The sequence below is a fragment of the Silurus meridionalis genome, chromosome 23, assembly GCF_014805685.1.
Source record: "Silurus meridionalis isolate SWU-2019-XX chromosome 23, ASM1480568v1, whole genome shotgun sequence".
Taxonomy (NCBI): domain Eukaryota; kingdom Metazoa; phylum Chordata; class Actinopteri; order Siluriformes; family Siluridae; genus Silurus; species Silurus meridionalis.
Window position 1 is genome coordinate 13793186 of NC_060906.1, and position 13509 is coordinate 13806694.

The window sequence follows — 13509 nt, forward strand, 5'->3', positions numbered from 1 at the left end:
AGAAATAAAAATAAATGCAAATATCTAAAAATAATATACATATACTACAATACCAGTATATATACAGTACAATGTAATAATACGAATAGGAGAAAAAAAACAAAAGTACGCTTTTTAAGTCGTTTTGAGGTAGTATTGCACGTAAATTGCACGTAATATTGCACATAATATTGTACCTGATTTGTTTAATAATATTTCACACAGATAAAGTTATTGCAATTTTATTTTATTTTATTTTATTTTATTTATTGTTATTTGCACACTTTCTGCATTTTGCTAAACACAGAGCTCCGTCATCCTACGTTAAATCAATCTTACGTGTCAAATCCATTTACAAATTACATTGCATAAGGTCCTCTCTTTAAATAGTGCCGTAGGAGCCTGTAGTTCAGCCAACCAACAATCCTTTCTGCTGTACTCTGTAAGTTGTATCAGCTTACTGAAATTTAAGATCATTATCATAGCTAATATACATGGTACATGACATTACATCTAATGTGACTTACCACTGTGCTTAATTTTGTTAGTCATTATGCTCAATGTCCTTTTTTAAGGGGATGTGTTCAACTAATTTGTCCATATGAGTTTATCAAATATCGTTGCACAGAATCAGCAAAGAAGAATTAAGTTACAGTAATGGAAATTAAAGTCCGGGCACAAATGCATGCTGACACTCACCACAAGCTCAGAGAACATGCCATCCAGCTCGTCATAGCTTGGAATTGGGAGCGTGGGCTCCATGGTCTGGAGGACAAAGTCCTCCCGTAGCCGGTAAGTGATTTCCGGGTGGTCATTGCTCTGGAAGCAACAGAAAATAAAGGACACGCCACGACCTCCACCAGCCCGTTTACGAGGCGCCATGGCTCCTCGAGGGGGAAGAGGAGGAAGGGGTTAAGGGTGAGGGGCTGGTGTTCCTCCCTCAAGTGCCTCAGCTAACTAGACTTGCCTCTGTCACAAAACCCTAAGAGAAAACAGATTGAAAAAAAGTTTATTATGGTCAATCCACGTGCCAAGCTAAAATATAACAGTCAAAAAGAGGTATCATCTTCAGCCATTAGTCCATGAATGAACATGAGAAACACTAGTGTGCCTTATCCTATTACAGGATACAGGGGATTACAACAGTTTACCTCCAGACATTGATTACTTCACTTAGGCTGCTTTGGAAGATGTGAACAAAGGAAGAAAAGACAGGCACTAGCTTTGAAACTCTTTAGATTTACTTAATGATTACAGTCCGTTCAAAAAAAGACGAATTGTTCACCTGACTTTAGTATGGTTCAGGTTCATTTATAAAGGCTGATGGAAAAGTAATAGGGGTCCTAGTGTCAAATAATAGATATAAATTTATATTTAAAAGGTACGAACATTGTTGATTGGAGCTGAGCTGATTTTCACCTTGCAATTTTATTAGCCTGCAGTAACTAAATGGTCTTAGATCACTGTTACCGATAAGGTTAACGAATCTAAACATAAGACTACTGCAAATACCTTGAAAATTGTTTTGCAGCATTTAGGAGATTCACTTTTCCAGAGTGAATTATAGAAACACAGAGGCAGGCTCATGGTTCAAATAAGTTGGGTGCAGAATTGGGTGCAATTTAACAAAATCTGACATCAAAGGTTTTACTTATGATGCTTCCCAGATTTTACAAACTTTAGCATTGTTATGCTATTAAACTTTATAGAAAAGTTTAAAGCATACAATATGCCTGCACAGAGGCAAACGTTATTACCACTGAACCCCTACAACTAACCTGGAATCACCATAATATCAGGTCCTGACATTATGATAAAATTGGAAATGTGATACTTTATTCTTTTTTTAGCCCACATTTTAATTCACAGAACAGACTTGTGCAATGTAAAAGAACACACTAGACCAGTTATCCTGATGGAAATGCTAGTGTCTGGATCAGTAGATTGACATCTACATTAGCAATAGCACCGAACTGCCACTCCCACTTCCCAAACAGGTGTCCTCTACAATCATGCAGTATAAATACTCTAGACGTGTCAGGAAGCAACGTTCTGCAAAAGCAAAAACATCTATATTGCGTGTAAAGAAGCGATTATGTTACAGGCCAATGATGAGAGTTCTTTCCACAGCTGGACACCCTCAAGACCCACAGATAAACAGTGAGAGAAAATCTACAACCCAGCTTAAGCTAACCATAAATAATTGAAGAAATGGACAATAAACATAAAAAAAAAAAAAAAAAAAAAAACTTTTACATGATTTTGTATATAGTGTAAAAATGAGGGAGCATTTAGTAAGTCAGAAATAACAGGGGTGGACTGCTATGAAATTTTTAAATAACAGAGTAGGGTATGGACCCCCATCTGCTGCCTGGTGGTTACCAATATAATCCACACAGCTGGAGCACAGCTGAACCCTAACCCTTTCAGCCCGTCTGCCGCCACCAAGGAATCTTGAGAGCCCAACCCAAAAAGCTGAGATAATCCAGTGCTCATTCGTTTACACTTGGTTCTGATAAGTGCAAATTTCCTCCTAATCTTAGTGCATGGATACTCTAAGACCAGACAAACTGATAGACACTGTAGGGTAGAGGTACTGATGCTTGGCTGAGTAGATAACCCCAGATTGTGCAAGAAAACATGAGTGTGCATGCATTCTTCTTTTCTGTGGTGCAATAGATTGGTATGAGGTGTCTCCAAGTTGATGTCTGCATAGCCCTCTTCATCCCAGATAATTAGAAACAGTTTAAGGATCATGGTTTACAAGCTCTCTCTTCTCTGGAAAAGAGATCCCATTAATCCATTCCATTGGTATAGCATAAGAATTATGTGAGACAATTAATGAGTGATCAGTTTCCTAATAAAGTGGAATAAAGTGTGTGGTTGCACCAGATTATATGGGAAATGCTACTTAAGGTTATTTAGACTATTCCATGACTCAGGGGAGTGTCCTGATTCCAGAACAGACCACCCAGTTCACTATTTATGTGCTCCAATAGAACTAAAGCACTGCAATTTACACTCCGTTAGAACAGCTCATGTCTTATGCTTAATGCCTCACCAGTATAAAGTAATGTAGTAGTTTATTAAGAACTACACAAGAACTAGACAACAAGCAGCAATAAAAAAATAAAAAAAACAGATGAAAAGTACAAGATAACCTACACACATTGCAAAACGGTTTGTCTGATACATATGCTGAAATGTGACTAAATTAATTTATGGTATGTTTACCATAGAGGTTTCCAATCCAGTAATCAGACCCCCAAAGTCTGCCTATGTTTTCATGGTACATTGTGACTTTATTGCTAGAAGTGCTAGACTGAGAGACTGATTTGTTTAAACCACTTACACACTCACTGGCCACTTTATAAGAAATGCCAATACACCTGCTCATTCCTGCAATTATCAAATAAGTTGAACATCAGGCAGAAGTCCAATGCACAAAAACATGCAGATACATATTAAGACCTTAAATTACTGTTCATATCAAACATCAGAATGGAAAATATTTTAAGTAACACTTGATGCCTTATACATGTCTGCAAATCAGGCCAGCTTGTGCACACATGAGCACCAGGGATAGATTCTATTCTGGTTCAGAAAATTTAGTCCAACCAGAATAATTTTTACAATAATTAATTTTCAGCATCTCCACATGTGCAGACATCATTTGACTGATTGCAGCACCACATTTATTATGTTTACCTACAAGTAATTGCTTTTTCACCTGCAAAAAATAGCATTCGCAAGGTTTATATTCCAACAATGTGAAGCAAAAAGGAGAAGCCAACGTCAGTAAGCGTTATTTTTAAAATATATTTCGGAAGGAAAATAATTTCAAATTAAAACCAACATCCTTCTCTTAAGATAATAAAAGCATAACTAAAGATATGTGCTGATAAGCAAAGCTATATTTCTTTGTAAAAATTCAACAAAGATACTATGTCTTTTAAATACACAGACCAAGCTGTTCTCTGAATTCCCTCAAAACAGAGCCTAAAGGTTTCTGGATATCATGTGCCAACCAAAAAAGAACCTTTTTTTTTGTTCTTCACAGAACGTACTATTAGCTGATCATATGTTGTACAAGCATTTCATATTATGTATGGCAGGCAAAACACTAAAAGGCAAATTAAAATTTAGAATAAGAAAGAAAAAGGACAATGTCATTGATTATGCAGTTGTTTTTATACAGGTAAGAAAACTGGTGTAAAACATACAAGCTTACATTTAACACCTACAAAGCACTTTGCTTACCTGCATAAACGGATTAAACATGTTGGCAAACTGTCACATAAACACTGACTAGCAGTTTTGCCAGAGGGAAAAAATTCCAGAAAAAAAAGTAACACAATCCATAAAACCCATAACCTGAACCCTAAACCTCCATCTCGAGAGTGATTTTTTTTTACAGCATGAATGGACACACTTATATACATCAATTTATTCAACAGCCTAAAGACTCAAAGTTACTTTTAGAGTTGGTCAACAGTGCAGAGCAAACAATTACACCAACATGAAAAAGACTTTACAATATTTTTTCCCCTAAAATCAAACAAAGTGACCAAAACATTCTTTGGGAAATACTGATTTATGAATGAAGTTTTCCAGAAAAAGAACTAATTTCTTAAAAGCAGAGACAAAATGAAAATGTTAAATTTTTGAAATAAAGGGCACAGAACCAGTCATACAAGTCCTATATAGTAATTTTGTCCCTCTCACACATACACAAACATCACTGTAGATCCTCCCAATACCGTGAACACATCTCGGCTAATTATATTGCTTTATGTCGAAAGAATGAAGACAATGTTTATAACAATGTATATGTAGGAATTAGTGAATGCAATTGTCAGCGTATCTTTTATACATTTTTTGGCTACAAGCTTTAGAATCTTGAAGGCAGCAATCTGACTGACACTTTGCACTTGTGTATGCACGTTTCCAGTAGAAAAATTTCAGGTTTGTTCTTATGGTTTTTCTTTTTTACTCTTGCAAATAAGGCAGTTAAACATGCATAAATGTGCAAAACAATCATTTTTATTTATTAAATTAAGAAAACACAATGCTTTCATTTTGCAGTAAAACTAATTCATCAATTAAAAAACATTCGAAACTTCCTCTGTAATATCTTTCAAAATAAAAATAGTTTATTTGAAATAACATTTAAAAGATATGGCATGACTGTGCTAAGTATAGCAAAGCAAAGCATTCTTCACTGTTGATAACTGTCAAGTGCTATAAGTACGTGCACATAATCCGAGCCAATGAAATAAACATGAGACAAAATGGAATGACCAAAATTGTCATTTCAACCTGTGCTGTCTCATCTCCTAATTTTTGGTTCCTTTCTAAGCATTAAATAAGGAAGTGGCTGAACCTAATGCTAGGATTAATATAGAACATACTGCCACAGTTTAAGTTTCGCATTAGTTTAGATATCATCCAAAATCACACTTTCCTCACACTTTCAGACTAGCTCCCGGAGAGGCCCTAATCTGCCTCGCAGGTGTGCCTCGACTCAACACATTCCACAAATAGCCAGCTGGCTTTAACCACAAACCTATTCACAAGTATACCCAATTTACCCTGTAGTCTCCATGAAGTATCTAATCAAATCAAACATTCTTATTAGCTCACTGGCTCTATGTGCTATTACATTTCTCAAAATAAATTTAAAATGGTAATAAATTCTCTTAATAATAAAGGTAATCAAATTTATTTTACACGTTTTGATTTCAATGGTTTCAGAGTTATTTCATCACTATAAAGTCCTATTATAAATTCCACCGTCTACTAACGACTCGCAACGACTCATTCACATTTGAATATTCAAACTTTCCACAAACATAAGGGCATCCCGTACTCGCATGTAGACAAAAGCTGGCAATGTCTGGCACACGTTTGTTCACCTAAAATTTTGCCATTTTAGACACAGGAACCTTTTTAAGACCCCAATATTCTCCTATTCACCCGATGAACCAGGACTGATTTAGATCCTGGTGTATAATTTCAGAATCTTCAGTTCCTGTTACAAAGCCGATTCTTTTCTACAAAACAGTGAATAACTCAATAACCCAAATATGAGCTAAATCACACATTTGGCCTCATGACTGTTATTTGACACAATACAGTCACTGCATTGTTTTGCTAATCCAATCCAGGAAGCTGGACAAGAGCGGTTGCTGAATTTTACTGAAGTTATGCTTATAATGTTTATGAGAAGACGAATATGAGTGTACCAACTAGTTTTAATCCATACTGCTAAAGTTGAAACTTCGGAGTGTTGCGACATGCCTCTGGCAAACAACATTTCGTTTTCAACAGACACAAAGTTGCTGGGCTGTTTTTATTCAAATCAAACGCATCTATAGAAAGTAGTGCTGTGCTTCCACTGGCATTCTTCCATTATAGTTGTTTGTATAAAATACTGGACTATACGCTCGCTTGTTAAAGCATTAGCATGAGTCATTGACTACATTGTGCTCTACATCCATCCATGTTTCTCAGTTACCTAGCAACAGCGTTCCAGACTTGAACAACTTTAACAGAAAGAAAATCTATTAAGTGTTTATATTCCCAAGTTTCTCCTGTTCAACACACAAATTCATGGTTCCAGATTCTTGTTCCAGATTTCCCAGAAGGAATCTTTGTGTATCCTTTAGGTCAAGTTGTCTATGAGGTAAAAAAAAAAAAAAACTTAGCCATACAAAGAGATACAAGCAAGACTGAAAGTTAAGCCTCAAATTTAGGTCACGTGTGTCAGAACAAACACCACACAGGCTGTGATATGACTTTATCCAATGTGACAAGCAAGAGACTCGTGCACACACCAGTGCCCACACACTAACACTAACCAGTCCATATTGACTCACTATTTTCTCTGGTTTTAAAACAATGTATGTGTTCTCAATGCTAAGATAAGTGACTCACACCAGTCATTTCATTTAATAGAAATTCTCTGCAATAGAAGAGTCAGCATGGACCTCTTATGTGCGCTGTCAAAATAAGTAAATAGAAAAACTGTCCAAAAAACCCCCCACAAATGTATTATAAAGCATTTGGAACATGGCAGGGGAATGATAGAAGGTAATGACAGAGCATTGGTAATTAAAAAAATCTATGAACCTTTTTTTGTTTTTTAAATTGCATACGTGTCCAGCTTGAAAATGTAGTTTAAAATGAAGAAAACCAGATGGTTTTATGAAAGAATAAGTTTTGTTAATGTCAATCTAGCAAGCTGACTATGATAATGAGTTTATAGTATATTTACTTTCTTAACCATCTCATGTGGTTATGTTGATTTCTGTTTGATTTAAAGTAAATCCTATGATAAATTAATTTAACATACCTTTACTTCAACCAACTGCACTATAATTCATATTTATTTGATTTCACCTAATTCCCCTTTGCACTATGAACATTAAATCATACTGCTTACCTTTACCTGTACAGTGTTACATTCACTATTGCACAATAACCTTATTATATCATTTCATTTATGTGCTATTTGCACTACTGGTTGGATGCTAACTTCATTGTCTCTGTACTTGTAATCTGAAAGTGAAAATGTTGAATCCAAAAAGACAGGGGTTGGGGGTTAAAAGCAGCATTAGTCATACATATGAAGCTTCTCCCCAATATGGTTACTGATGAACAACTTGCATGAAGGGAAAAAAAACACACACATTCTTTTGCAGTTACTGTAGCTAAGAATTTTTTAAGTCTTTATTTAAAGTACCTGTTTTTAATTACATTTTCTAAAAACAAAAAGGTGTATGTTCAAGTTTATTTATATAGCACTTTTCACAATGAACATTGTCTCAAAGCAGCTTTACAGAACGTAAGAATTATATAACAAACTATTTTAATAGAAGTGTATTATGTGTGTTTATCCCTAATGAGCAGACTGGGGTGACTCTGGCAAGGACAAACTCCCCTTAGATGGTATGAGGAAGAAACCTTGAGTGGAACAAAACTCAAAAGGGGAACCCATTCTCATTTAGGTGATACAACATATTTGATATCTTGGTAAGTTGTATATGTAAAAGTGCTAAAATGCAAAAAAAACCCTGATGTTTCAGAAAGAATTATGGTTGTTATTGAGTGTGGAGTCCTAACAGCAGATAAAAAGTGCTGGAACTTTGTGAATTCCCAATGACGCAACAATTGAGGCATGTGCAGTGTAATAAGGGTCATGATTGCAGCCTAAAATCACGTTTCACTGTTAAAGGTTGTGACATTACACACACACACACACACACACACACACACACACACACACACACACACACACACACACACACACACACACAAAGAGAATGGAAATTATGACTGAAATTATATCTCCAGCAGTTTAATTACTGAACCCCTCCCATTTTTACTTGAGGCACATCTTACTGATGTCACGTCACTGTGCCAATGTTTCAAAGCAGCTGCCTCAAGGGTGCATGAGGAAAAATCTCCATCAACCATGTTTTCCATAAATTAGTTTCTCCGTGCTCATCACACCATGTGCTTTTGATACTAGCTTTCATTCATTCTTAACCCCTCCCTGATTAATTAATACTGATATTCCATGTAAAATAATACATATGTGAATGTATCTCAAGGCTGATTACAGAAGATATAGGTTAACAATAAAATTTAATACTGGTTATATGATTCATATTAGTGCCTGTATTTTTATTACTTTCTCTCTCCAAGTCATGAAGGTCAAACAACCAGTTTTCTCTAGATGGCCCTGCGAGTGGAAGAAAAATCGCTTGATTACAGGAGTCTTAAACTTAGAATTCCAGGCCCAACTTTATCCACAACCCACATGGAGTGCAACCCCTTAATTTTAAAACGCCCCATAAAATATTTCACACATTGATAAGAGAGTTTGGATCCTAGGCAGGCCTAAAATAACTTTCTTGTATCAACAAACTATGGAGGATCGCTAGGGAGTCATTAGTAGCTCCTCCCGGTGTGTGGGGATTGCAGAGAATGAGATAAGGTCTGCGATTTTACAAAAGAGGTGTTGAGTAACAGACCTATTATGAGAAGATTCTTCATTAATCACCCAGGCGGTGGTAGATTGAGGGCTAGCCTTTGGGTGTCTCACTTGTGTTATTATAAACCTTAGAAAGTACCGAGCTGACCAGCGAGCGCTCCGCAACTAAAGCAGCGGCACGATCCAAACACAACCAGCCCTGAGGTGAACCCACAGAGAAGGCTCAAATTCCACTCTCCCTCAGTCATGTCTTCAAGGAACTTTGAGAGAAATTCACAGAGAGGGGGAAAAATAAGATAAAGGGTTTGGGGAGCAGTTCTTCCAAACAGATGGCTTGTCAAAAGTGTTCAGCAGACAATGAAACAAACCCCCTCAACTTAACGTTTGCACAAGCCACACATATCCACCCACCACTGACCCACCCAGACACTCCTGCTCTCCATGACGCCTCTTACACACGCTTCACCACTGGAAAGCAAGGTCACATTGGGTTCAGTGGGCTGCTATTATTAGCAAAATGATCAAAGCTGCAGAATCATTAGCTTATCATAGCAGTTGAATTAAAAAAAAAATATTTTACATTTATAATGTTTACAACAATATATCTTTTGCTTTGTAAAATGCCTTGGTTTATGCATTTACATTTTGTACCATGCAAAGAAATTATTAAAAATAATAATTGGGATTACTATATCTTTAATGAATATATATTAATCGGTATACATATAACACACAATACATATGCTCACAATTTATCCAATTTTGATGATGCAAGTATGAGAGCTGACATCTGATACTAATCCAATACCAAAATCAACTTAAACAAGTCTTATAGACTGTCAAGGTGTACTTGTGCTGTGCTTTAAGACTATAAGTGTCCTGTGTTTTCACACAATGACAAAATCAGTAAAAATAAATTAGAGGTGCAAGTAAGATGAATGCGTGAAATGCATTAGTGCATGAGAGCCACTCGATACCCTGCCTACATTCATGACACACTAAAAGTCATTAGGACAGGAAACAGCCAGGTGAGTAAGAGAAGGTTATGACCTTTTGAATTGTTCAGCACAGACAGAGCTTAATAGAGGAAGTGAGTGGACTCACTGACCACCCCGCTTACAAATTTCAGTATTCAGCTGAAGGACAGAGAAAGCAAATACATCGTTCTGACAAATATTTTAACGGGATACTCATCACAGCAGCCATAAAAAAAAGAAAAAGCTCTGGACAAACACATGAGGAGACAGTATTAGGAAACCACAGCATTAGGAGACCACCCCAAATGAATCGACCATCCCTCCTTTGACTGTTGTTGTCATAGCAACTGCCAGCTGTGATGCCGGCTTGTGGACCAATCTTTTTTATATATGTATATATATACACACACACACACACACACACACACACACACACACACACACACACACACACACACACATTTACATATATATACATATACGTATTGGGGGAGGGGTTAGATAAAAGCAAACTAATGAGTGGCAGGTCAGCTGAGCTTGCTTTAATCTGACTGACCAGTGATACTGACAGGTTTGTGTGTGTGTGTCTGTGTGATTGCTATGAACCAAATTGTGTACAACAGTGCTTTTATATTATATACATAACTATAAAGCAAAAAGGTAAAAAGGGAGTTAAAAAGAAGTGGCCATGTGGCGAAGTGGCGAAGTGGCCATGTGTCATGTGACACGTCTCACTGATGGAAAAACGAATGATAAGCCAGAGTGAGCGACAAAACGAGGCCATCCATTTTCAAGGTCCCTTCTCATTCACCTTCTTATCCAACCAACCCCCGTAAAATAGCACATGCTGAAACGCATGCAGCCTTCCCCCACAAACACACCTCTCTGGGGAGCAAATAGGCAGCACATATGAAATAAGGAGGGGTGGATTACTAAACACTCACTCGCTGCATCGTGCCGGTGGTTAAGACAGCACGGAGAACAAGGCGAAGCGTCCATCAAACCCCTCCCCAGCACTACCGCAGAAGCAGACACCTCTACCATCACAAAGCGAATACACACGTCATTCAGCACTTCACGGAGACAGAAAACACCTCCCCCGATAAAAAAAAGACTGAGCTAGAGAGATCACACATTAAAAAAAACACCGTTACTGTAAGTGCAGACAAAATCCTGTGACTAGTCAAAGACGTCATTCGCTCACCATCTCTTACCCTTTGCACCTCTGATCAGACTCAATCTGCCGAAAACATCCCTCTTGAATTATCATCATCAGCTTCCCAGCAAGCTCCGCTGAGACATAAAGCATAAGGGTTTCTTAAAATCCAGAAAAGGTGTTTAATAATTTCATATTAATGCTGCTCTTTCCTCAGTCGACCGGCTCTCTCAGCCACTCACATTGCTGCCGAGTCGCAGCCAAACACCCTTCCAATCTCCTTACGCCTTTCTCTCTTCCTCTCGGTCTCAGCACACACACAGATGCTACTAAGAACAGGCCACACCCCTTTTCATCACCCAGCCTCCTTATAGGACAACGGCTGAATGGAAGCACCACCTACTGCATGTTCTCTCATTCTCCTCCTCTGTTTTTTTTTTTTCTGTTCACACCCTTATGGCCTCTTGCTGTAGTGTTAACAGCCTGGGTGGAGATCTGACATGAGAAATACTTTCTACATATGCAAGGGTACTGGAATTGTGTGTGGTGGGTGTGTCTCTTAGGTATGTTCCATTATTACATTTCTATCACACATAATTTACTTTTTTTTTAAAATCTATACATATTCTATACATTTTCTTAAATCAGAATAGGGGGATTCCACCAACAAGTGAAGAAAATGAGAAACCATTGACATTACCAACCAATGGGATGTTTCTCTAAACTTGACGAAAGGACAGGACGAAAACAGACATGAAGACTGTCAAGTGGCCTACAGCAACATTACAGGAGCTACAGGAATACTTGGCAACTACAGTTACAGCATTTGAAAGATGCGTTTATCCAGAGCAGCTTACAATTTTATCATTTATACCAGTGGTCCACAACCTTTTTTGCGCCACGGACCGGATTATTGTCAGACAATTTTTTCACGGACCGGCCTTTAAGGGGTGGCGGGTAAATACAACAAAATAAAATGATACGACCAGCATAAATACTGGTATTTTCTAAATGTAATAATAAACGTGAAGCCACTGTGTTGTTTATTTGTTCATTTTGCTAGCTTGCGGGTTTCAATTTAGCAGTAATGTATTATGTGTTACAGGCTGGAGCTGCCTCTTTAAGAAGGTAGCGGATGGAGGTAAGACATGTGACCGAGGCATCTCGACATGTATCAAGACTGAGTGTTGCAGAGAATCCGGTAATTTTCCAAAATAAAACATTGTTCAGAATCAGATAATAAATAAAACGTATATAAAGTATGTATACTTTCTGTGCGGCCTGGTACCAACTGGTGCCGGTCCGCGGCCGGTGACCACTGATTTATACAACTTGGCATTTCAGGGCTAGGGGCCTTGCTTAAGAGCTTGCTTAACACTGAGTGAAAGCAAACATCTCACCAAACACACGGAAGAATGGTGGTGGCAGCATCATGCTATGGATGGGTTTCTCTTCAGCTGGGACTGGGCTCTAAGAGGGGATACTTTTTTTGCACAAAAACTGCAGGCCTCTTTAAGACAGCAGAAATCACATTAAACCATGACAAAATACAAATAATGGTCACCAAAGTATTGATTTGTAGAGATGATGATCAACATTATGGAATGGCCCAGTCAGAGCTAAAATAAACAAACTTTGGAATGACAATCAGGGCTGTGCACAAGAGAGTCTGCTCACAATGTGACAGATCTGGAGCATTTTTTGCAAGGAAGAGTGGAATCGAATATTTATCAAGTTAGTAGTCTTCTACCGAAGACCACAGAGTGTTGTATTACAAGAAAAGGGCACTCTAACAAATATCAGTAAATAAATTTGCACATTTAGGCAACCAGGTTATTGGAGATGTTTGATTGTTTTACTTGAATACAGTTACAATAAGGTTGTGCTCGGTATAATCGGTTAAGCATGTTAATGTGAGTTGCTGGCTCTTTTCCTAATCTGGATCAGTGGAAGGAGGAAACGGTAATATTCTCAGCTGGCATGTTAGCCATGATTGAGCAGGACAGAGAAATGAAAACCAGATTGACTGCAGAAACATTTTGCCTTTTTATTAATTTGAACTCAATTGTTTTTTGTTTTTATGACTATCAAAATTGTAGATTCACACTGAAGGCATCAAAACTATGAATTAACACGTGGAATTATATATGGAATTATATACATAACAAAAAAGTGTAAAACAACTGAAAAATGTCATATTCTAGGTTCTTCAAAGTAGCCACCTTTTGCTTTGATTTCTGCTTTGCACACTCTTGGCATTCTCTTGATGAGCTTCAAGAGGTAGTCACCTGGAATGGTCTTCCAACAGTCTTGAAGGAGTTCCCTGAGAGATGCTTGGCACTTGTTGGCCCTTTTGCCTTCACTCTGCGGTCCAGCTCACCCCTAAACCATCTCGATTG

General features: G+C 37.6%; 1 protein-coding gene across 2 annotated transcripts in view; it reads right to left on the minus strand.

Annotated features, from left to right (window-relative positions):
* Nucleotides 1-11407, minus strand: part of daam1b (dishevelled associated activator of morphogenesis 1b) — a 42356-nt gene extending 30949 nt beyond the window's left edge. For both annotated transcript variants that reach the window (XM_046835970.1, XM_046835969.1), the window contains exons 1-3: nucleotides 11169-11407; nucleotides 10899-11073; nucleotides 679-961 (exon numbers count right to left, since the gene is read on the minus strand). In XM_046835970.1, the coding sequence (XP_046691926.1) occupies nucleotides 679-861 (183 nt within the window). In that variant the 5' untranslated portion in view covers nucleotides 862-961; nucleotides 10899-11073; nucleotides 11169-11407. The remainder of the gene's footprint in view (nucleotides 1-678; nucleotides 962-10898; nucleotides 11074-11168) is intronic.
* Nucleotides 11408-13509: the final 2102 nt, after the last annotated feature.